The following is a 25,183-nucleotide window of genomic DNA, read 5'->3' as shown; positions in this document are numbered from 1 at the left end:
CAATAGTCAAGAAGTTAGAAGACGGCTAGGACTGGGAAGACAGCTATGAGAGAACTAGAAAAGGTCCTCAAATGCAAAGAAGTATCACTGAACACCAAAGTCAGGATCATTCAGACCATGACATTCCTGGTCTCTATGTCTGGATGTGAAAGCTAGACAGTGAAAAAAGCAGATAAGAGAAAAGTCAACTCATTTGAAATGTGGTGTTGGAGGACAGCGTTGCGCATACCATGGACTTCGAAAAAGACAAATAATTGGTTGTTAGAACAAATTAAACCAGAACTGTCACTAGAAGCTAAAATGATGAAACTGAGGTTATCATACTTTGGACACATAATGAGAAGACATGGTTCACCAGAAAAGACAATAATGCTGGGAAAAACAGAAAGGAGTAGAAAAAGAGGAAGACCAAACAAGAGATAGATTGATTCCATAAAAGAAGCCACAGACCTAAACTTAAAAGATCTGAACCAGGTGGTTTATAACAGATGCTATTGGAGGTCACCGATTCATAGGGTTGCCATAAGTCCAAATTGACTTGAAGGCACATAACAACAACTACTGTGTCCCCTCAAGCTTTTCTGCTAAGGTAGTGTTGAAAACAAGATTTCTATAGGGTTCCTACCGCTAGCATTCAGCTTCTATGTTATCTTTTAGAATTTAGCTCCTAGCTCAAAGAGACTTTACGGTGCCCTTATTACTGAACTGTTTTAATTAAATAATTGAATAAGTGTATGTCAAGCCAGTATGGCCCTGTATGCGAGTAATACATTAACAGGGCTAATATTTTCAGATTAACCTAAAAGAGGAACATTCAGTTTGGCTAAAATGGCCACCAAGACTCCCTCCTGCAACTCAGAGAATGATAGGAGAGTCATAACAGAACATTAGCATCTATCCTTCTTCCCCCTGACAATCACAAAGTAATGGAATTTTATGAGCCATTTCAATTTGACATGCAACAGTTTTCCTACAAGAATACTTCTTTACAAAAAATATTGCATGCATAGCAAATGTGCATGCATTTCACTGGGCAAACCTGCTATCAATCAGAATGAACAATCACAAGCACAAAACAGATTGAAGGATACTCAACATTTTCTGATTGGAAATTGTACTGTTTCCATCTGTCATATGGGAAGCAACCTTTAAAAGTAAGTTTCCATTCCCCTCCTGCTAATAGACATCCTGGATCCACACCAACCATTACCCCAAAAGGCTGACAAAGTATCACATGTAATTGATTAGAAGAGACTCTCAGCTAACAAGCAACATAAGAACTCATTTGCATCAAACTAGTCTCCTGCTTCTCATCTTACCTACTAAAAGAGCTTTAGGGCTGCCGCCCCCTCCTATTCCACCCCCATGGACAAAGGGAAAAGAGCCCCAAGCCATGAACGCTTTCTTTTATTCATCAGCGCCAACTCCAGAGCGCCCTGAAGGGGGGAACATGGGAGAGGGAGCAGTAGCTCAGCGGCAGGGCACACTTCTGCACGCTGTCGGAAGGCAGAGCTGGGGTCCCAATCCCGGGGAGCTGGATCCCGGAGAGTTGGGAGAAGAGTATTCGGATGGATGGCAGAGGGAAGGGGGAGGAACTTCCCCCCTTTGGAGCGAAGACGAAACAGAGGAACTGCCAGTGATAAGGTCGCTTAGCGACGGGGAGCCTGAGCCCTCCCTGGATATTCTCACGCCTCCCCCTCTTTCAGGCTCAGAGCAAGAGGGGAAAGAGGGAGGGCTGCTCACAGCCGAAAAGCGGGGAGGCAGTTTACCATCAGCCCCTCCCCTATCCCCCATCCTGGAATCGGAAACTTCAGAAGAGGAGGGGGTGATGCTTCCCCCCTCACCGCGCACACGCAGACAGCTGAAAAGACAGGAGAGAAGGGGGAGAAGGCGGGCAGTACCTGAGGGGCAGTTAAGGAGGAGCGAAAGATTGCGCGCCCGTTTGGCCCCTTCTTAAAGAACAGGCGGGAAGAAGTCCCTTGCTCTGTCAACTTTCTCCCAATGCCGCAGGACCTGTATCCCTGTATTGCTTCATGAGAAAACGCAGTCTTTGTTTGGACATTACCCTAATAAAACACGAATTAACTACAGCCGTTGGTCTGGTTCCTGAGTCACATCCTGGGCCTGACACACGCCTAGCACCATGCCAGACAAAAACGAAGAGGAGCCGTGAACTTCACTAAGTGATTATCTAACTCGCTGTAAGGAAGCTGCATATTCCTAAAGATGGTGAGCGGATACACACTCCTTCTTTCCCTCCATTCTCGGACATAACCCGTTGCCTGTTAAGAACAGGCCACGGGCAGACATCCGTGAACCGTAACTGCGGGAGGAGGGAACACTATTCGGCGTGAACCTATAGGAAAAGCGGTGTGGGGAATGCTCCGTTTTCTTCAGCTCTCTTCCCACACTGCGGTCTGGAAACCAGAATACGGGCAGGCGATGCCGCGCGACGTCAACCTGGATGCCAGCGCCGACACTCGAAAAAAAAGACACTGGGGAGAGGGAAGCGACAAAAGGCCTTTCGGGATAGGGAACGAGCATGTGCAAAGTGCTTTTTCTGCAAGTAATCACAGAGGCCCAACAGGGGGAGGATACTCGTCTCTGGAAGGGCCTGGGCGAAGGGCGCTGCCTGAAGGAAGAGGGTATCTACATCGCGCCACGAACGGAATCAAAGACTCCTGCTCAGGAACGCTACTTGCAACTAACCCCTCCTCACAACCACGGTACCGACTCGAGTCCGACCCGCCGCTCCTTCCCTCGACCGCTAACTCGTCCCTTCAGGCACTCACATAGCGCTGGTAGAATTTGGAGAGCCGCGGCTTCCCGTGGTTGTTGAAAATGAGGATTGCTTTAATCATGGTGAGGAACCAAAAGGGCGGTGGGGGGGCTCCTGCTGCTTTTCCCCCACTCTGAGGCTCTCGACTCTGGCCGAAGACGCCACCACCCCACACACCTCTAAAACACAGCCCCGGCGCGCGACTGATGCACGGAACTGCTTCTCGCTCACGTGACAGCAAGAGGGCGGGACTGTCATCCGACTGACGCAAACTACCAAGACGGCAGCTCGAGAGGGATAAAAGACTGCCGCCGTGGTGACACCGCCCTATAAAAACGAGACCAGGGCCGAGCGTTGCTTCCGCTGTTTAGCCAATATGTCGGAAGTGGGTGAAGAGCAAGAACAGCCGGCTGTGGCTACTGTTTCGTCTCAGGAGGATGGTCGCGGGGAAGGTGGGGAAGATACCTTGGAAAGCGGAGGCGGACCTGCATTGGGGGTGTTCGAGTCGGCTCCCTCTTCAGCTATTTCCCCAGTGACCGAGGAACCTGCTGGAGACACGAGAAAAAAAAGTAAAGTAGGGGGTGGCGAAATGGCAAGCGCTCTGATAGTGAGGATGAAGGAGGGGAAATATTATCAGCCACCGTAAATAGATAACGCAATTCTCCCTAACAGGTTGGGGGCTGACGTTATCCTATTAAGTTTCAAAGTAGACCCAACCTATTGTCTCTTCATTTGTTAGTTGTGCACCTAGTTTTCGTAGTGCTGCTCTTTCTCTGTGCTAAAGGGTTCCATAAATCAAATTATTTGTTGTGGTTTACTGTGCAGTCCCACAAATTGAGAAATCCAGTAGCAGTAGTAATAGATAGTAATATGTATATATTTTCTGTTCTACTCCAATGGCTCAACTGCACTTTATTTGTATTTTAGGCATATATGGCTAAATTGTACAAGAGATTATGATTTGAGAGTTTTTGCATATTCTGTTGCATTTCTCATTATCCTGCCCCATCTTTTTTCTATCTTTTATTAATAATCTTCTAGTATGCTTCAGTTATATTTTTTGCTCCGTTTCTGTGCTCATTTACAATGTTTTCTGCTTTCTAGTTGATGTTTTGCTCAAGGCTGTTGGAGATACCCCTATAATGAAAACCAAAAAATGGACAGTAGAGAGAACCCGTACAATCCAAGGCCTCATTGATTTCATCAAAAAGTTTCTCAAACTAGTGGCCTCAGAACAACTGGTATGTGTTGGTTTTCTCCTTTTTAAATAGGAAAATGAGGACAACAATAAGAATATAAAAGCAACCCTGCTGGATCAGAGCAGAGGCCTATCATACTGTTTCAGCCAACCAGATGCTGCCAGGAAGCTCACAAGCAGGGCATGAAGGCATCAGACCTTCCCTAGTTTGTCCCTACCCATCTTCAAAATATATACTTGATGAGTACTGTTAATGAGTCCCCATTTCTACTTGGGGAATTTACTGCAATGCACATGGGCAAGCTTTCCAGAGTTATTTCTCCAAGTAGTGGAATTATTATGGCTTAAGATATAAATTGGCCCTGTTGGTTTTGCTGAATTTAGTTAGATCCTAAGCAGATGTGACTTGAAACTAAAAGTAATGAAAAGAGGCAACTTCAAGTGAATGACTGAGATTACAGCTATAGATTTATCTGTCATTAAAGTTGATGATGATGATTAAGATTTGTTAGTCACTTATTACTCAAAGATCGCCAAGTGACTTACAAAACATTTAAAAACATAAACATATTATACCATTTTTTAAAATCATACAAAACACCTATTATTCATATATAAAACTATCTCCCATAACAGCCACAGGAAGCTTTGGCAGCACACTAGCAACAAAATGACATCATCTCAGTCTATCAAAAGCTTGGGAAACATAGAAGCTAGTAAACTTGAACAATAAAAAACCATCCATTGAAATGGTTGTATGGGTGCCAAAGCATCTACATGTTATATACTGGCAGTGGTTTTAGTCTGCAAATGCTAACCTAATTGTTCTGAAATTATTATGTTGAAACTGAATATTTTAATAGAGAAGCATCATGTGCTGAGTATTGAAAAGCATAAACATCAGCTTGCTCACATATTTAGATTCATACCCAACCTAGTTTTCCTCCAAAGCTTCCACAATTAGCCACTTGACAGCTACCCATAAAGAAACTGCAGTTGTTACTCTTCTTGTGGGTGAGAGTGACAGAAACTTGTAAAGGTTATCTTCAGGGCAAGTTATTCTTCCTTTCACTCCTGTTACAAAGGACTTGAAGTAGTTAAGAGCTGCAGATGAGAGGGAAGGAGGGAAACCTCCAACCACTCCAGGCCTGTAACTATGAGTAGGTTGCCTTCTGTGTTTCTTTTGTAACTGAAGATAACTATTGAGCCTCTTTTTGGGAGGACCTGTTGGTCTTCTAGTTTGTCGCTGGAGGCAGGCTCTTCTTCCCTTCAGCCTTGTAGATACAGTGTGACAAAGGTTCCCCACACCTCTATCACCCTTGCAATGATCACTGATGACCCTCCTGTTGCCCATAAGAAACTGCGACTTCAGAGTGAATATTAAAGAGTTTGGTTAGCACAATCAAAGGTACAATTGTAACACATATAAAAGGAGAAAAGTTTTTTCTTTATAGCGTGTATGTGTAACTTCCTGTAAAGGTTATCAAAGCAAACTAACTAATGTGTCTTTCTCCTGCAGTTTATTTATGTTAATCAGTCCTTTGCTCCTTCACCGGACCAGGAAGTTGGAACACTGTATGAGGTGATTGTCGACTTCTAAATATTTTGTTTTCTCCTTTATATTGGAAACTAAGGATGCAATCTGGCCACCTGATCCGCCACACTGGGGGGAGTTTGGATGGAGAAAAGGTCTCCGCCTGCCCTACCCAGAACATCTTCGTCAGTATGCAGCTCCCTGCTCTACCCACTGAAAGGGCAGGCCCATCAGTGGCAAAACATAGAAAGCCCCAGAACAGAGCACATGTGGGGAGAGGAGGAGGAGTGGCTGAGCCAGCATGGAATGCACTGAATCCCAGGCTGGCCCCCACTGTTGTCACTTGCCATCTTTGGGCCTAATGCAGGCCAGATTGCTATGCCAGCTCCCAGCTGGCATAACCTGGAGCAAGCTTTTACCTCATCCCCCAAGCAATTGAGTATCAGTGGCTCAGTTGCTTCATTATGCCCCACCACTGCCTGGCCCGCATTTGGATTACTCTGTAAAACGTCTCAGTTTGATTACCATCATGCTACATACCTAAAAGAGATCTGATTGGGACAACTCTCAAAGTATATTGTCAACAGAGGGCAGTATTTCATTAAAAAAACTTCAGTGGAATATTAACTCTTTATATAATGGGCTGTATAATAGGGACACAAGAGGATACGGTAACCTGATAGTTTGCAGATATAAGTTTTAATTAAATATTAAAATTGTTTAACTTTTCTTTTTCTTCTGCTTCTTGTTCATTACAGTGTTTTGGAAGTGATGGCAAGCTTGTACTGCATTATTGTAAATCTCAGGCCTGGGGATGAAATAAGAGCTACAATTCCTTGAGATTGTTAGAAAGTGAAAAATGGGCTGTCTTCAGAGACATTCCCATGGAGAAACTCAAATATCTGCATTGTTGCCCATGCAGGTCACTTTATTCTTCCTCCTGTTTTCTCTACATGTCAGTATGGGAGATAAGTAGAAGAACTACATAAGCTTCTCAGACTCACTTTTCTTCATTTGATAATTTGCTGTGTGCAAATAATTTGTGCATGTGCCATCTGTAGCTGAACAGCCTTTCCTTGCTCTAGGACTTCAGAGTTTTGTTTCTGAGAAAGGATACCATCTCCTGACTTGAAGAGTAAATAGATCCTCATTTCACCAGACTGTGTGGAAGTTTACAGTCTCATTTTTAAGATACTTCAGCTGCCCATGTACAATAAGTATCTGTATTTGCATAAAATGGTTATATTTTCTTATGACTCCTTGTTTTAAATACTGTAGCTGGGATTTAACTTTGGGGTCAATAAGCTGAAATATACATTAAAATGGTGCTTCTCAAGCAACAGCCCTCCAATCCCTCTTCCTTCCCCCGTCACATGACACAGTATATACTATGAACTGCAGAAATGTGAATATGAGAATATTGGAGTGCTTTGAGAATAAGTTTTTTATTTAACAAATTGCGTATTCATCCCTATTTCTTTGTAGAGCCCTTTTGCCCTTTATATTCATTTTAGACTTTCATCTTGTATTTTTTACAACAGATTTCATCAAATGAAACCTATTAGACCCTGTTGCATTGTTTAGGTGAATGAATAACTTTCAACACCCAAAGTGACCTTGTAGGAAGGGAGAGATCACACATTAGCTTTATTCATTTTAGCTTCAGGAAATGAAATAACAAAGTAGTAAGTATCTATAGTAATGTACCATTTCTCATTATTCAAAACCTATTAAAAGTGAAAATTACAATACATAGCATTCCAAATATGTACTACAGTGATTTTTCCATTAGTGGTCATTTGATTTGCAAATTTTCTGATGAAACGTGGCCTTCTCCTTCCTTAATAGGAGAGTGACAATAGTTACCAAGTTGAACAGTTTCTGAAAAATATATGCAGTACTGATCATATTGCAGTTGTACCACTAAAATCATTGTGTGAAAAGAGCAGTTGGGTGTCACAACATCCCATGACCCAATGTAGTGTAATATATGAATAAAACATGTTCATGGAAACATCTCTAAGAACGAGATAGCCAGGACAGCTTTCCTTTCACAATGTCATCTAGATCGTTGCCAGCTAGACTAATATAATGCAACATTAATAGAGATCAAAATGTCATTGGTCAATTTTGTGTCAATACAGCTACAGAGGGCAAGCTGTACAGCCAAGAACACAGTATGCCACAGTTAAATATTTGTTCCACATGACAGTGCCGTAAGAGGAAATTGGAATGGTTCAAGTACTAAGTTTTCATAAAACTCACTGACTTTGATATTTAAAAAGGTAAAGTGCCTGCTATACTTTAAAAATGCATTACATAATTTGGGTCCCAGTGGAGAATTTTGGACTTGCAATTGACTGTAGAAAATATGAAGCATATCTGAAGAACAATCTGCCTGTTAAACACGGAAGCTTTACTTCTGTAACTCGCTATCAGTATATCTGGGGCTAAAGGTTAGCTTCCATTTTTTTTAAAAAAACAAACCTGCTCACTAAATAAGGTACATGATTGCTGACCTCAGTGGGGTTCTTCATGGGAGCATGCATCTATCTGCTTTTAGTAAACAATGCAGAATTGGGAACAAAACACCAGGTGTTTGAGAAACTTAATATCATTTGTAAACAGGAATCAAACAAGTTTACATTTTCCTGGAATGTTGAAGAGGACAGTGTTTTGAAAACCTTCCCAATATGAAGCTTTTATCCAATACTCACTTTTCTGGGAGTAAAGCTGCAATGCTAATCCCACATGCCCGGAGTAAACCCCATTGAATTCAATAGGACTTACTTTTGAGTAGACATGGTGAGGATTGTGCTGTAAATCAGTGGGTGTTTGAGGGAACGTAGCAAAGAATTATGTTTGTATTGTAAATCTTGCCCCCTCCAATCCTATTTTTAAAGCATTAGGCAGGGCTGCTTTTATTATGTAGGAAACTAATAATTGCTTTTTTAAAAAATGTACTGCAATGACCAACTGGTTTTTGAAATAAACTATTATATGGGGTATGTGTATTTTTACATCTCCAGTGTGTGTGTGTGTGTGTGTATGGAGTCTTCCCAACAGCCCTGTGAGGTAGGGTTGGTGATAGGAAACCAAGGCAGCTCACAAGAAGAAATAAATTCCTTTAAAATCGTATAACCATAAAAACAAGTATAAACAGTTTCAAACAGCTTAAAGTTGCATGATCCTTAATTTTGGGTTGGGTGAATGAAGTTCCTTATCACTTGTGGTTGCAGTTCTGTGCATGTTTCCCTGTTTGAGTAAGCCCCATTGAATACATTGGGGCTTGCTTCTGAGTAAACAAACATAGGAATGAAATATAAATATTTCAGGTTGTGTAAAAAATAAACATCTTTGATAGCTATGCTTATATAAATATTTCTTCATACTATGTCCTGGTAAGTATCTGATTTCACAGTATGGTTGTACAGTATTACTTCCTCTACATATAAAGTGTGCCCTTCCTTGGGGTGATCATGGTTCCCCTCTGTTGTTTCCATCCTGAGGGACAGATTAGGCTGAGAGATGGTGAGGTGCCCATGGTCACCCAGTAAACTTTACAGCTCATTTCCATTTTAAAAAATTAAAACAATTTATATACAGGCAAGGTTTATTAAGTAGATCCACACAATATATTTAAAGCACATCCAACTCACATTTAAAGTGTATGACTTCTAAAGAATCCTGGGAAGTGTAGTTTCTGCCTCACAGTTATAGTTCCTACCACCCTTATCAAACTACAGTTCCCATGATTCTGTGGTGTGATTCATGTGCTTCAAATAAGCGTGGAATGTGCTTTAAATGATGGTGTGGATCTGCCCTAGGTATGATGTGCATTCATTAGTGAATTGGAAAGAACAATTTTTTAAAAATGCTTTTTTAAAACGGGAAGGGTGGTAGTGGTAGGGCATATACTTTGCCTGCAAATGTCCAAAATCCAATCTCTGGAAAAGTACCAAACAGCCTTTGTCAGTATAAGGCAGATTCCTTTGTTCTTAAAAGTGGAAAGAGTCTCAAGGGCCACAGTGACTCCAGAATTTACTTATGTATTTTCTTTACTACGTGTATATTCCACTTTATTGTAAAAAATCTCAAAGCAGTTTACAGAAGGAATTAAAATAATTGGCAAAAACAGTTAAAGACAGGTATTTTAAAACATTCAAAGTAATAAAACCAGCAATGAGTTAAAAACATAAAAACACAATAGCTTCTACATGCCTGGGTAGGCTTGCCTAAACAAAAATGTTTTTAGCAGGTGCCAAAAAGAGTACAATGAAGGCATCTGCCTTTATGTCAATAGGCAGGGAGTTCCAAAGAGTAGGTGCTGCCACACTAAAGGACTGATTTCTTACAAGATCATAACTATGTGGCACCTGTAACATGGAAAGCACACCTTGAACTTGGCCTAGTAACAAATCGGCATCCAGTGCATATTTCAGGGCAGAGGTGTCATGGGCTGAAAGAGTCTCACTCATGTCAGAAATTGTTGCACAACATTCTGCACTAACTGCAGCCCCCAGGTCAAGTTGTGCTGCATAGGGATTTCTTTGACTTTGGCTGACTGGCTGCCAGGATTTTAAAATTTTTGGTTAGGAACCTTTTCTGGTTATGGGATGCTGAGTTTTCTGCCTTACTCGTAGGAACCTTGTTGTAGTTGATACTGTATTGCACTTAGGAAATCATCACTGTCTTTAGTTTTTCTATTTGCATTTCATTTTCCTCTGACTTCACTCCCTTACATCCATAGCAGCAATAACAGTGTTTCCACACACTCAACTCAACCCCCTTAAATCCACTGATGGTGAACCTTGTTGGTTGCATGACCATTTATTTCTTGTCCAATAGTGGTAAAAGAATTAATATACCAGGATGAATGGCTTCAATTGCTGCTGTTCCCAAACTACTGCCTGTGAAGGTAGATCAAACCATGTGTGTTCTGTCTGTCAGTATTGCTCACTAGAATTGGGTTGACTGTCCAAGTGAGTTTATAACAGCCCACAGGGTAGGCAACAAAGGGTAAAGAATCTTAACTCTTACTCATTTCTGAAACCTGTCTGCAGTGAAGGGTCAAATCTGTAAAGAGCTTTACAGCAGCCACATTAAAAGGCAGGCAGGGCATTCCAGGCAGAAGATTGCTAACCCTACTTTGATTATTTATTTATTTGTTTATTATTAAATTTATATCCCAGTAGGAGCCCAATAGGAGATACTGTATTGATATGTTAGTTATGCTTTACCAACAGCACAATCCTGATCATATCTACTCAGAAGTGAGTCCTGTTGAGTTCTATGGGGCTTAGTCCCTTAGTAAGGGTGTTTAGAATTGCAGCCTACAGGGGCATCTATCTTTACTCTTGAGGGCTCCCATATAACATCTCCACTACACTAGGCTCCCTAAGCAGGTGAGAATGAATGATCCCACCATTTCAGCTGGTCCTGAGAACACCCTCATTTTGCTAAGGTTTCTATCCTAATTTCCAATCAGATAATTTTTTTTCTTTGAGTGGTATGTTCCAAGTAACTGTGGTTGATGCTCAATGTATCATGCTTAATGACAACACTAGGGGCCAAGCCTGTGACCATGCTAGGGCCCTCCCCAGTGACATCAGTAGGATCTGCCCCTGAAATCTCAGGGTTTGGGATGCCTCTAACCTGACAACCCTGGAAGAAATGCCTTTTAGAATTCTGTACTTTTAAACAAGATGATTATTTTAAAGGGTGTTGCATGGTGGGTATCTTTAATTTGTAATAGGTAAGTCTGAGTGTCTTATGTGATTCAGTTTATAAGCATGAGGTAGGTTTTTCCCCCCAACTGGTTGGTTATTGCACCATGAAAGGTAGAGACTAATTAAAAGTGTGCCCCCCCCCCCGGTAAAACAGTGTGAGTGAATATATGTACAACTTTCAGCATCTGCTATGCTGCTGAGTTAAAAGTGTCGATTCGAATACCCAAGCACTGGGAGGGGATCGTTCTTAATTTCTTCAATTGTATATTCTTTCCCCCGCCCCTCTTTAAGTATGCAAAATAGGGTTTTTGTACTGTAGAGCTACTGCGCCAAGTCAGTCGGCGCCCCCTTGAGAAGCGAGGCCACGGATAACGCAAAAGGCGGGGAGCGCAGGCGCCCCATCTTGAGAAACTGAGAGGCTTTGAAAAATCAGCCTGCGAACTATATCGTGAGGACGGTGGGGGTGTCTTTTCTTTCAGCCTACCCTAGGAACATAACTAGCTAAAACGGCTTGGTAGTGCCTCCCTCTGCTCTCCTTGGGCACTTGGTACGTTCCCACTCTAACTCTGGGAGATAAATAGAGGCAAGTGAAGGAACCGGCTCCGAACCGACTGCCTTTCATTGCAGCGCACGGGAAAGCGCCTTTATTGTCCAACCCGAAAGAGGCTCTCGAAAGTGCATCATGGATCATTCTATGCAAACAGAAGTGTGGAAACCACAAACGTTGGAAGAACTGATTCAAATCCTGCATCAGTTGTTTTCTGGCGATAAAGTCAATGTGGCAGAAGTGCAAACCTTAATGGAATCTTACGAGAGCAACCCGCCGGAGTGGACTAAATATGCCCAGTTTGACCAATTCAGGTAAGCTTGGAAGGAAGCTGAAGGAGATTAGTTCGCCTGAACAAACGACACCCAAGTAAAAAGCCAGGTGGTTTATTACTATAGATTAATCCAGTCTCCCAGGAAGAAAAAGCATTCTTTTTGTGACTTTTTTTACGTGAGTCGTCTTTCTTAAAACACCAAACTAACCTAATTATCTCGGAATATGCTTTAACTGTGGTACAAAATTAGTGCGGATCTTTTAGAAACTAAATAGCAATTTTATACTCTCCAAAACGCGCACACTTTTTCTTTGTTTGCACGTTGTGATACTTTGTATTTTGCACATTTTGCAAATCCAAATGCCTTTCTCAAATTCCTTTACGTGTATCTTTCTTGGAACTTTCTATATCTAATTTGCCTCTAATAGGCAATACATGTGTTGTCTAGAAAGCTGCTTCTTTTTTAATAGTTTGGGTTCAGACGGGTGATTTGAGTAACTTAAACAATTCTTGTGAGATGGGAGGCTACGCAGCTTGGAGCTGGCTGGCGATTTAAAGACAATTTAGTCTCTTAGAAACAGCTGGGAGCAAAACACCTACAGAAAAGGTTTGAAGGTTTGGGGCAAGGCCTCCTGACTCGCAGAAACTTACACGCAGCCCAGCCCTTTCGCTGTACCAATGATGTCTACGAGTCGAGTTCAAAGCGCCCCTGCAGGGAGTCAAGGTAATAGCACTCACATCGACCTTTTGTGTCACAGCTGTTTTTGCTAGCTTAGGCTTCTTTTTGCAGCTAGCATGTTGTGTTTTTTGCATTACTAGTGCTCCAGGCTATTAGACTGTATATAGGCTTTTAGACTATGTTACACTCAGTGCGGTAACATAGTATCTTGCAGCATTAGGGTTTTTCCAAAGGGCTGTCTCTTATTCCAGCGCTTGAGGGATGCAATTGAAATGACATCACAATATGCTTCACGGGGAAATCTGGAGATAGCCTAAAACAGGAGTAGCTAATGCGGTGCCATTTAGATGGTGTTAGACTGTAACATCCATCATTGCTGACTACTGGACATGTTGGCTGGGGTTGATGGAACTGAAGGCCACCAACATCTAGAAGGCACCATGTTAGCTACCCTGGCCTAAGTTGCTCCACATGTGCCTTGGGGGCCTCTAAAGTGGTGCCTGCTGAGTGCAGTTCTAAATCTTGTGCCACATAACATGAGATGACAGTCTGGTAGTTCAGTTCATTATTGAAAAATGGTTACTCCTCATTTTTAGTCAGAGGCCTGATTCATAATCGCAAGACCCAATTTGGACAGTGATAGCTGTTAAGTACTTGGCGATTTGCATCTACATTTCCTTTCCGTATGGTTTGCTGGACTACACGGGGAGGATATGCATCAGCAAGCACCTCTGTCAGTGGGCATTTCATATAATCCAACAGATCAATCTGTATAACAGAGACCCTAAAATCATAGCAGTGTGACCTCCTATAACCATGCAGCAATTGCTTTTCATCAGCACCAGCACAACTGTTCAAAAATTTCAGTTGGTCCTTAATCAAGAGCATGGAATAGAATGGGATGGCTAACCTTTTTTTCAGTCTGAGGGCCATACTGGTTAATTACAAACTCTCCAGGGGGCACACACCAAAAGGAAACAATTGCTTTACTTATAAGCATGGGTTTGAAAGTGGTCAAAAGTCCACCCAGTTTTTCCTGAGTTCTTTTTCTTGGAGAAAGAAATACATGTTATAAATATGACTTATAATTGCCCCTTGGACCTCACTTTCATCGTACTAACTTGAGTATACTGGAGGATGAACTGGATGACCAAGTGGAAAAGGTTGCTTGTGTGCGCCTAACTGCTTGGGAAGTTTGCAACATCCTGTCAAGTGGAAAGGAATAATATTTCAATGCAGTCATATAACACTTTAAAGAGTATTCAAAGCACTTATTAACTTGGTGGTAACATAATTGATCATAATTATTGATTATTCATTCTGCTACTAATTAATAAATAATAAATAGTTTAACTGCAGAAGCTCATCTGTACCTGAACAGGTGACTGACAATTTTCCTCCATAGGTTGCCAAGACGTTACATGCAATTGCGACTACAGGGACACATTTTATGTATGTTATCCCCTAACAATCTTGAGTGTATATATATATATATATATATATCTGTGGCAGTGTGCATGTATGATCACTTCATACTGATGGGATTCCCCCAGTCTGGAAAGAGTAGTGAAAATCACCCAAACAACTTGGGGAGTTGCTTCAATCAAATGGCTTTACACACAGCTGCTGTTAATATGAATGAATGAGCATGACTGTTGATTAACCCGCAGCACTTAAACTAAAGCATCCTTTTATGGAGCTATTAATAGTAATTAGAGGAAACATATGTGGGTTATTAGTATGTTATAAGGTTCATCCAGGTTAGCATGTGTATGTATAGTCTGATAGTGTGTGTGTGTGGTATAATCTGTACTTTATCCCATTATCTGTTCTTTCTAGCTTTCACCTCACTGAAGAGGGTATAAACCATAGTATGGTCCATTGGATGGCACTGAATGCCTATTGCCCTTCCTCCTAGCTATTGTTCTGCCCAGTCTCCTTCAACTACAGAACTTTGTGTGTATGTTCATAGTGAGCTTCTTAATAATTAGCCCAAATGCCCATTTTTCTGCTAATTTATTTTTAGCATAATCTAAAACAGCTATTTTCCCATCCCATATCGAGGATTCGCTGTTCCCTGCCCCCCTGCTTTGGCATTCTGTTCTTGTGGCCTCTAAATTATTTATATGGACAGGAGTAATGAGTCACCATCAGCGTTTCTTTGGAGGGATGTAAGCAGCAACAGCAGCAGAAAGGTGGATTAAAAGGCAAGTCATTAAGAGGCTGGTAATCAACCCAAAACAATGGCTGGGGTTCTGAGGTGCAGATTCCTTTCTGCTGAGGAGGAGGAGTTGTTTTTAAGGCCTAGCAAATAAAAAGGGCTTCACCTGGTCCAGAAGACATGAGAATCGGTTCCAGAAAATGCCTCCCTGTGGGGAAGCATTCCTTAACCAGGCTGCTATAGCCCAAGGCATTACCTGCGCCTACTAGTTTTTGGATCTCACTCCATGGATGCCCTTATAGATTAGCACTGTAACGTTTGCAAAGTGCGAGTTGTAGCTCAGTGGTAAAACATCTGTGGATACAGAAGGTCCCACGTACAGTAGTCTAGTGGCAAATCCAAAAGTGCAGTGTCTCTTCATGTTAGTCACAGCCATGGACCCCCCTTTCTGCAGCTGGGTTAAGAATGAGATCCTTTTTAAACTGTTTCTCACAACAACAAATATCTCCAGGAGCCAATAAGCATCAAAGGGGAGAGTGTTAGCTGCTGAGAAAAGTATTTTCAGTGGTTGACTCACCTCCTTTCACTCTGCAGGAAAGGACAAGGAAGTAGGTTAGAAGACTCTTCTCAGTGGCTAACACACTCCCCTTTCATGCTGTCTGTCTCATAGGATGTTGGAGACATAGGGACCCTGCTGGGACTTTGCTCCAAAAAAAGTAAGGGGTCTAAGACCGCCGAGACCCTGAACGACTATACCCCCTGCCCAGGTTCAATTCCCCAGCATCTGGAAGTGTTCCCTGCCTGAAACCCTGGACAGCCTCTGCTAGTCTGTGTAGACAGTACTGAGCCAGAAGATCAATGGTGTGACTCAATATGCAGCAGCTTCCTAAGGTCCATGGAAAGTATTCGCCCTCCTCTCTGTGCACTCTTGAGTTGCCTTGCGGGACGTGCGGGGGGCGGCGCGTTTCAGGATAGTTCAGCTGGATCACTTTTCGGGAAAGAAAGCAGTGCCTCTGGCGGCTCTCGCCTAACTTTCCCTACACTTTCTCTGCCCCTCCCACTCCTTGTTGATTTGCCCCGGCTTCACCCAAGTGCCACGCAGTGAAGGGAGGTTTAGAGGCAAAGAGAGGGCGGGGACCCGGCAGCCTATCGCGTCCGCCTTTGAGCAACACCCCTGAAGTGTTCCGCCAATGAGAGTTGGCTCAAGGTAAAAGACAGACTGACCCGCCCGGGGCGGCTGGATCTTGTTTTTTGTGCTTTTATAAAAATTGATTGAGGGGCGTTGGCGGGTCTAGAGGACAATGTCTAGTTCAGAGGCTGCCCCGCCATTAGCTTGAAAAGGAATTGATTTAAGGTGCCAGGTTTTAAGCCTCCATGCTCGCTTCCCGAAGAAACGGTTTGTGTTGCATAATGCTAACTCCGAGAGAAAGGCATGGCCGTGATAGTTAGGTTTTACTTTTCTAGCTCCGTGTGAAGTTACTGTGTTCTCAGTAGCAATGTTATGGACAAGGCATTGATAGCAGATCAGTGGCTTTCTGGCTTCCCAATCCTCTCTCATTCCAATTCTCTGTTTCACATTTGGAAAGGTCTCTTTGCAATCCAAGTTTGCAAACTTGCCTTTATGTTTGGATTGTGCCCTGGTCCAAACTTGTGTATACACCTGCTGATATTTAAGAGACACACCACTGTCTAATGAAAATATTTTAGCAGGGTGTGTCTGCTGGCACCATATAAGAAGGGAGACTTTGATTTAAATGCGTAAGAGGTGTTTCTGTGCAACTCCCCCACCCCCACTCCGCTGTATCTTCTCATCTTTTTATGCAGGAAATTCCTAATCTTTGATTCTTGTGCAACACTTGCTGTTGGTCCTGCAAAACTAGTTTGTTCTTATCTTGTTTGGCAGAATTCCCTGTAAAGTTGGCTTTTTATCAGGAGGGAAGTCTTGCTGCCCCCCCCCCACACAAACATTATAAAATTTGTGTGGGTGTGTAAGTGCAGAAAAGTAGCTTGAATTAACAAGTCCATTAAAAAAAACTATATATAAAAATCTATTCACCAGCTTCCTTGTAATGAAGTTTCTGCAGTTACAATCTCAATGCAGAAATTACATTTTCCAAGACGTATTTGGGTTACATTGGCCTTTCAGTTTACAAGTTGTTGCTGAATTTAATTTACAGAGTAGTTTGGAATTTTTTCTTCAAATGTGTTCTTGACTTACCAATGTTTGCCAAATTTTAAACATTATATTTCATATGAAATTCATATTTATCTGTTTGGTCTATTTCAGAATTATTGAAACAATATAGCAGTAGGAATAAATATTTCCAGATATGGGCTTCAAACTGGCCTACAATAAACGAGGTTTACACCAGAATCTAGTTTGTTTGTGTACTCAGTCCCCACTGACTTTGAAGTCCCACTATATTCAGCGGGTCTTATTCCCAGATCAATGCGCTTAGATTTGTAGCTTTGAAAACACATTTGTGGGCCTGTGATTCAATGACGGATGGAATTCAAAGAGCTACTTCAGCTATGTCTAAGGACATGGCCAGTGGGATTTATTAATCTTTTTCTGTTGAATGGTAAACCATTATGCCATATCACAGACAGCTTTGGAATCTTAAAACTAATAGAAGGAGGAGCTGCGTGGTTCTTTGCAATCCAGTCAATATAGGGGGAAGGGCTGTTACTCAGTGTAAAGCACATGCTTTGCATGCAAAAGATCCTTGTTCAATCCCTGGCATCTCCAGTTAGGGATAGGATAGACTCCCGCTTGAAATCCTGGAGAGCTGCTGCCAATCCACAGACAATGCTGACCTAGATGGACCAATGGTCTGACTATATATAAGGCAGTTTCTCATGCTCCCATCTATATAATGTATTTGTAACATAAATATAAAATAATACCAAGTCTGCAATCAATGGAGTTGAACTCCTAAAGTTTGTCACATGGATTGCAACCTTGTTTTTAATAATTAGCATTTTATATAAAAGCAAATTCTTTTAGTTTCATTCTAATAGCTCTCTTTTTTATCAGAGAGATGCTAGAAAGGATACAAGTTTATTCATAAAAGATAAAACTTGAGAGTGATCAAAGCCCTTCATGTATATTATCGCATATTACCTCAGTCACCTTTACAACTGCCTGGTGAGGCAGCAGAATGTCATCAAGACACTTGTACATAATAAGTGTTCATGGTTCATAATAATGCAGTGAGTAGAACTGGGATAAGCTTAATCAGGAAATATTACTAGATGATGGGGTGGTGGGCAGGATGGAAATTTGTTAATGGTTGTTGCCATTTTTTGTACATTTGATATACTGTTCAGGAGATATGTGCTCTCAATACCTGTTTCTGTTTCTTGATGACAGATCTTAAAAATAAAACCCTGCATCTTTATCTTTCAGGTACACAAGAAATCTTGTGGATAAAGGAAATGGAAAGTTCAATTTGATGATCTTATCCTGGGGAGAAGGCCATGGCAGGTTTGTGGCTAAATATATGTAACTTTTTCCATGATGTAGATAAAACTGTAGAATGCATTGCATCTGTGCTACAATAATTTGTATTGTAGCCTCATATAGATGGTATATCATTAAATCTAACCTTTCCAAAAGCTCAGGGTGGTTAATTACATGAAACAGCTTTTTAAAAGTCCCGAAACTTAAAACAAAACTAGTGCTGAAGCTCTTTAGGGGCCATTTTTGTATATTTGATTGCTTCTAGTGTTTAGGGATGATCAGTTAATCAGTATTTTATCAGTGGGTTCTAGTGGCTAGAGCGGGGTGGAGGACCACCAGGAAAAGGAAGTGCACAGTGAAGTGGGGCAGCACACTTCTCATTTCCCATTGTGCTCCTGGAATGGCATATTATGGTCTGTTGATCCAGTGATATACTTTCCCTCCAGTGCTTTAGGTAGTCTGTCTGCTTGGCTTTTATCTGTCCAAACATTTGTTTGGCACCTTAATTTTAACACTTTAATGTTGTGGTGCTAAATTAGTTAAGCAGAGAGTCGTTTAAAAGACTGCATGAAAGTGGGGAGGGAGAAGATGATTTCATGACTTAACACAAGGGCCAGGCAATCAATGCTGTGTACGCCCTGCTCAAGGAGTGGGGAGGGGATTTGTGGTTGACACAAAGGCTGTTGGCCAATTGTCACTTTGCAAATCCAGCTTCAGCTGCAAACCAGAAGGACCTGACTCCAGAGTCCACAGGAGACAGTTGTCCCAAATACAGTGGCAGTGCTTCCACAGGGGGCTCGCCAGCTTTTTAAAAAAGTCATACCTGTTTTTGATAACTATTTCCTACTGTGTATTAGAATAGATACAAAATCTATGCCATTTTTTCCAGCCTTTGCAAAACACTTATCAGAAAACTCTCACGTGTGAGGAATGTGATCCTTCTTTGTCAGAACAAGCTGCTGTAGAACCATTTGGCGACTTACTTCTTTGTGCTTTCTTACAATGGTAGTAGGCTTTTCATTGCTCTGAACACTCCTATGTGTCCTAGTGTTTTACTGAAGGGGCATTGTGCTCTGCCTGTCTCTCAAGCAGTGTTTGTGAAGGGATAGACAGTTCCTCTTAATCCCAATTTTGTAAATCTAGTTATCAGATATGAATAATATCTGTACAATGTACCTTTGGCAACTCTACAGAAGAGAATATTCCAATCTTTTGTGTTCAGCAGTCTCTGCAGCTGCAGATGCTGGGCTGAAACACCCTGTTTTCCTTTAGGTAAAAATATGTACCTTAATTGCCCCTAGCAATAATTCAAGTCTGCACATATATGCATTGTTGCTATCTTATGTGATTATTTAAGGCTCTGAGGATTGTAGGAGAAAGGAGTGTGTTTTTCAGTTCACCCTCTCTGTTTGTGAGGAGCTGAATAAAAAAACCCACTTTCATTTGGGGATATACAGTTATTCAATACTCAATGGCAAACATGGTTTTAGGAAACTGAGGCTGCAGCTTCTCTGCAGCAAGGCTGAAGAAGTGATTTCTAAGGAGAAAGCTACAGGTGGGGGTTTCTTAACCCTTCTTCCCCTGCTGATTTTTCCTCCAGCTGGGATTCTGTAGCATCATGGAAATACGGGATTTAGGCAGTGTTAGCAGGAACAGTCTTTATTGTCTGGTTACAGCATGGAACTTTCTTGTGGTTTGCTGATGAACCAAGCAAGCCTCTACGGAAAACCAGAGGGTCAAACTAGGACTGACAATACAGAAGCCGCTAGTTAAGTGGTGTTTTCATGCCTTGCCTTGAGAGGGAGTTTCAGTAGATCGGAAAGGATGAAGCTCTCCTGGCTGCTGTCTTTCCTCTGCAAATATGTTCGTGTGCGTATGTGCACACACACCCCCGTGTAGCAAGGAAGCAGCAGCACAGATTCCCAGATCCGTGATGGCCTCTGGCTGCCTAGCTTCATCAGAGATAAGATGCTGAGACAGTAGAAGATATATGTGGAGGGGATGGAGCCTGGCATCTAGCTTCATACAGTTAGTGTTAAAAAGAACTGAAGAAGAGTTGCACTACAGGGCTCTTTTGATGCCACAGTGAGCTATCCAACAAGTTAAGTTGGCAGAGAATATACCTTTGGATGACAGGCAGTTCATTGTCTAATCTTTTTGTACTTTTTTGCTTACTTTTAATCTGGTGTCAGATGAGCCTTAAGGAGGGGAATGGTATCTTTTTAATAACAGTACTGTTACCTGCCTTGAACTCCTAATACACATTTAAAGCTGACATAATGGCCTGTGATCCCTGTGCTTGGTTTGAAATTAAGAAATTTGTGCCTGAAGAACTGTTTGTGACCTGCTCTACAGATGCAGCAGAATGCGGTCGTAGAACAGACTCTACCGCATCAGACTACAGATAGTGATCTCATTTCTTCCCTGCATTAGAAACTCTGTGCAAGTAGAAGAACTTGGCTGGGATAGAATGTTTTGCTTACATGTTAGCTATTTATTTGAAGGGAGGCTCTTTTCCCCAGGGGGAACATTGGAAAAAGACTTCACCCACCTACAGCCTGAAGTAGTACAGTCCATTCTGTGACCTCGTTCTGCCCTGTGTGTAGTAGACCAAAGGTTAGTTCACACATTGCACTGAACAAGGTACAAACTCTGTCTACACATGTGCAAGTGTTGTGTGAAAGAGTGTATTCTTGTTGATTTGTACGACTCAGATCTTGTGTGCACAGATTGTACACTTGCTGAGTGTTACATATGAATTACTGGATGAGTATGCAATCCAATTATCTGGGTACACAAATCATGCACTAGTTGAATATAATGGTCAAACACCCTTGGGTGTATGTTAAATGAGTGGGGAAAGCAGGGCCATACAACTATATAATATTAACTCTGTTAGGCTACATGTGTTAAGTTCTGATAACTGAATCTATAATGTCTCCCCACCCCATTGGGCCCCCTTGCCATTAATTTCCTGGCTACAGGCCTGCGGAAAGGAAACAGTATTAATAATTCCTTGTATCTCTAAGAAACCTTGCTCTAACTTGAATTGGTGCAAGTCCATTCAAAGTGTACAGATCATTGCAGTGAGAAACACTGAGGGCCAGAGCTTCATACTCCCCAAAGAGGAGCTGTGACGCAACTGGCACATCACTACATGAATTTCTCTAGGGCTACCCTGACCAACTGGTTGCCTATCAAGCTGAACAACCATGTATAGCAGCCTGCCAGCAGCTTAATAAATCTGCTTTTTCTGCCTGTCTGGGACTGCAAAAACCAGGGGTCTGTTGCAGGGCATAGTATGTGGCTGTTGGCCAATATTTGACTTGGTGATAGATCACAAACCTAGCATAAGATCATTCTTTATTCACTAACAGGCAAAAAACCTTGCAGTTTAAGAACGTACCTATAGTCCACAGATCTTTCTATCAAACTTTAAAAAGCAGGGAAATTGGGCAGCTACAGTGAATGCATCAGGGGAACAGGAGACCTGACCTCCTCTCTGAGATATTGGACTGCCCTACACATTTGTCAAAATGCAAATACAATTTGAGTTGGTCTTTCACAGTCCAATCCACTTGCTGTGTAGCTTGGAAGAATTTGGGAACATGTGCCTCTGAGCATATGGTGAGTGATGGCAACACCTGCCATCTCCAAAGAAGGAAAATTATATTTTTGTGTGTTTGTTGGTGTTCTTCTTACTTTGCTTCATTCCTGTGTTACTATTGTTTCTACAGAGAATCTAATCTAGAAAATTATTTTTCTCTCATTATTCATCCTAGAAATCTTTGTCAATTTTATTTTTATTAATTTCAAAGCTTTTTTTATTGATCAGTGTCATATGATGGTGAAGACAGTCTTTTGTGTTTCAAATTGGAGATTATGTTCTATTTCTGTTTTGGGTGCATTAACAGTTGAATCTGAAACTGCAGTTTGATGTAAAATCAGACTGATTACAATATGTTGCTACTTCAGGAGTGACTCTAGTTGTTGGAAAAAACAAACTTAGCCTGCCAAAGATGCATGTTTTCAGCCTGCTATGTTTAAACCACTTCATTTAAGGCAAGGTGGGCAGAGTAAATTAAAAACAGAGCACACCAAGAATTTTGCTAGAATATGTTTCACCTTCCACTGTTTTATCTTGTGTCTACTGAGACACTCCTGGTGTCCCCTGGAGACTATTTGGCAGAATAGTCAGTGCCATTATTCCACAATTATTTTTGGACTTTTTTAGTGTAAATTTTGCAAAGTGTTGCTGTACTTCACATATTCACAGAAATAGAAGCAAAAAAAATGAGTCCTATGGGAAACTTTACTAAAATTGCAGAGTAAATCAGACATATCTAAAATGACTATGTGAACAATGTCAACTGTCTTAATAATGTTGCTTCCTCCCTGCTAAAACAAGATCAGCACAGTACATGTATTTTTCTTATTACTTGGGCTGACTGCAGGTGTTTCCACCACTCACCATATGCTCAGAGGCACATGTTACAAAATTTATTTATTTATTTATTTTATTGCATTTATATACCGCCCCATAGCCGAAGCTCTCTGGGCGGTTTACAATAACTAAGCTTCCAAGCTACACAGGAAGTGGATTGGACTGTGAAAAACTAACCCAAATTGTGTTTGCATTTTGACAAATTTGTAGGGCAGTACAATATCTCAGAGAGGAGGTCAGGTCTCCTGTTCCCCTGGTGCATTCACTATAGCTGCCCAATTTCCCTGCTTTTTAAAGTTTGATAGAAAGATCTGTGGGCTATAGGTGCATTCTTAAACCTCAAGGTTTTTTGCCTATTAATGAATTTCTCTGCTTTTTAATCTGGGAGGTAAGAAATGGGATCCTGTACAAATTTGCTGAGAATGGATTGATCATTTGCATGCTTATTGTGTTCAGTGGGATTTACTCCTGTGTAATCATGCTTAGGATAGGTAAAACTGACTGGGGGGAGGGAAGGAGGGCTGGAGTGGGCAGGGGAGGAGGAAGGGGGAAAGGGCAGGAGAGGAGGAAGGGAGAGGCGAGGGAAAGGAGGGGAAAGGCAGGTCTGATCATCTGCATGCTCATTGAGTTCAATGGGATTTACTCCTATGCAATCCTGGTTAGGATAGGTAAAACTGACCATGGGGAAGGAGGAGGGGAGAGGGGAAGGAGCAGATTGGAGGGAGACAAAGGAAGAGGGAGGGGAGGGCAGGTTTGATCATTTGCATGCTTATAGAGTTCAGTGGTATTTATTCCCATGCAATCATGCTTAAGATAGGTAAAAGTGACCATGGGGAACAGGAAGGGGAGGAGAGGAAAGGGGGAGGAGGGGATTGGAAGGGGATGGGGATGGGAACAAAGGGAAGGGGAGGAAAAGGTCAAGAGAAAGGGGATAGGAGGGAGGAGAAGGGAGGGTGGGTTTGATCATTTGCATAGTTTTTGAGTTCCATGGGATTTATTTCTGTGCAAATATTTGGAAATGGAAATGGACTGCCTTCAAGTCGATCCTGACTTGTGGCAACCCTATGAATAGGGTTTTCATGGTAAATGGTACTCAGAGGTGGTTTACCATTGCCTTCCTGTGAGGCTGAGAGGCAGTGACTGGCCCAAGTTCACCCAGTGAGTTTCATGGCTGTCTGGGGATTTGAACCCCGGTCTCCTAGGTCATAGTCCAACACTGACCCGGGAGAGGGGCAGGGAGGGGTGTAGGAGGGGGAGGGGAAGAGATTGGGTGGGTGGGCACTGGGTAGAGGGGAAGCCCCTTTCCTTTCCAAAAGGAAAACATTGTGAACAGTATCATTCTTTTTCAGGGTTTCACCCACCTTTGTATTCTACAGCAGGCACATGTAGCCTCCCACCCAAATTTAAACCAAAGCTGTCCCTGGCCACATCCACGCCAGACTTTTATTTCACTTTAGACAGCCATGGCTTCTCCCAAAGAATTCTGGGAAGTGTAGTTAGTGAAGGGTGCTGAGAGTTGCTAGAAGATGTCCTGTTCCCCTCATGGAGCTTCATTCAGAGCGGCTGACTGTTAAACCACTCTGGCCACTGGAGCTCTGTCAGGGGAATAGGAGTCTCCTCTCAGCACTCTTCACAAACTACACGTTCCAGGATTCTTTGGGGGAAGCCATGACTGTCTAAAGTGAAATAAAGGTCTGGTGTGGGTGTAGCCCTCTGATTAGCCAAGCCCCATAGCTGAGAGTCTGGCTTTTAGAACACTGACAGTTCATTCTTACTGAGCATGCCTGACACTATCATTGTGTTCAAGGCAAAATTTCTTAAATTAATTAAAAATCTGCCAGGAATTTTTTAAACTTTTAAACTGAAGAAGATGAAGGTCAGAGTATGGGGCAACGTCAGTAATAGGATTACAGGTACTCTGTGAACATGGCTGATTTTTAATTAATTTCAACAGATTATGAGAGCTCTGACAGAAAAAAGTCCAAAAGGGCTCTGGGTTTTTTCTCTCTTTTTAGACGTTGAACTCTTGATTCTGACTGTTTTGTGTTTTGCCATGAAAATTTAGAGTGTTGTTAAGCAAGCATTTCTGAGTCCAGGCTTATAAGTTTTGTAAGGTTTTGTTTTGAAATGAGCTTATGGGAAGCATCAGAATGGCATGGGGGGTATTTTCAATTTAACATTGCAAAATGTGAAAAATCCATGCTTGCTATAGTATACAGCCACTCTTGTGGCTGTATAATTTCATCACAGCAAGCTAATGACTCAATTTGTATGTAATGTTATGCCACACTTTAGTACTACAGGAATTAGCCTATGCAAGTAGTTTTAGACTAACCACAATTTATCATTACATCATCATCATTATTATTATTATT

At 41.9% G+C, this 25,183-nt stretch overlaps 3 protein-coding genes across 4 annotated transcripts in view; 2 read left to right on the top strand and 1 right to left on the bottom strand.

The window, feature by feature from the left end:
• AP3S1 (adaptor related protein complex 3 subunit sigma 1) overlaps positions 1 to 3,075 on the bottom strand; it is a 44,155-nt gene extending 41,080 nt beyond the window's left edge. Inside the window, exon 1 of one of the 2 annotated variants that reach the window (XM_061624483.1) lies at positions 2,957 to 3,075. In XM_061624483.1, the coding sequence (XP_061480467.1) occupies positions 2,957 to 3,037 (81 nt within the window). In that variant the 5' untranslated portion in view covers positions 3,038 to 3,075. Of the gene's footprint in view, positions 1 to 2,792 lie in introns of both variants that reach the window. The other variant, XM_061624487.1, reaches the window with a different exon arrangement.
• ATG12 (autophagy related 12) lies at positions 3,058 to 6,761 on the top strand. The gene is made up of 4 exons (XM_061624501.1): positions 3,058 to 3,348; positions 3,884 to 4,020; positions 5,497 to 5,559; positions 6,270 to 6,761. Exons 1-4 carry the CDS (start codon positions 3,156 to 3,158, stop codon positions 6,327 to 6,329), a joined length of 453 nt encoding a protein of 150 aa, XP_061480485.1. The 5' UTR covers positions 3,058 to 3,155; the 3' UTR covers positions 6,330 to 6,761.
• A 4,839-nt stretch (positions 6,762 to 11,600) lies between these two features.
• Positions 11,601 to 25,183, top strand: part of CDO1 (cysteine dioxygenase type 1) — a 28,870-nt gene continuing 15,287 nt past the window's right edge. Inside the window, exons 1-2 of the mRNA XM_061624471.1 lie at positions 11,601 to 12,101; positions 18,311 to 18,388. Coding sequence (XP_061480455.1) covers positions 11,923 to 12,101; positions 18,311 to 18,388 — 257 coding nt within the window. The 5' untranslated portion in view covers positions 11,601 to 11,922. The remainder of the gene's footprint in view (positions 12,102 to 18,310; positions 18,389 to 25,183) is intronic.

This window comes from Rhineura floridana, chromosome 1, assembly GCF_030035675.1.
Source record: "Rhineura floridana isolate rRhiFlo1 chromosome 1, rRhiFlo1.hap2, whole genome shotgun sequence".
Lineage (NCBI taxonomy): Eukaryota > Metazoa > Chordata > Lepidosauria > Squamata > Rhineuridae > Rhineura > Rhineura floridana.
Note: the sequence above shows the minus strand (reverse complement) of the source record. Positions and strands in the feature narration are given on the sequence as shown.

Bases quoted from the DNA above. Each gene is read 5' to 3' on its own strand.
- ATG12 (XM_061624501.1), top strand. From the start codon at position 3,156: ATGTCGGAAGTGGGTGAAGAGCAAGAACAGCCGGCTGTGGCTACTGTT. The intron at 3,349-3,883 runs GTAAAGTAGGGG...TCTGCTTTCTAG, and splicing joins TGGAGACACGAGAAAAAAAA to TTGATGTTTTGCTCAAGGCT. The intron at 4,021-5,496 runs GTATGTGTTGGT...TTTCTCCTGCAG, and splicing joins TAGTGGCCTCAGAACAACTG to TTTATTTATGTTAATCAGTC.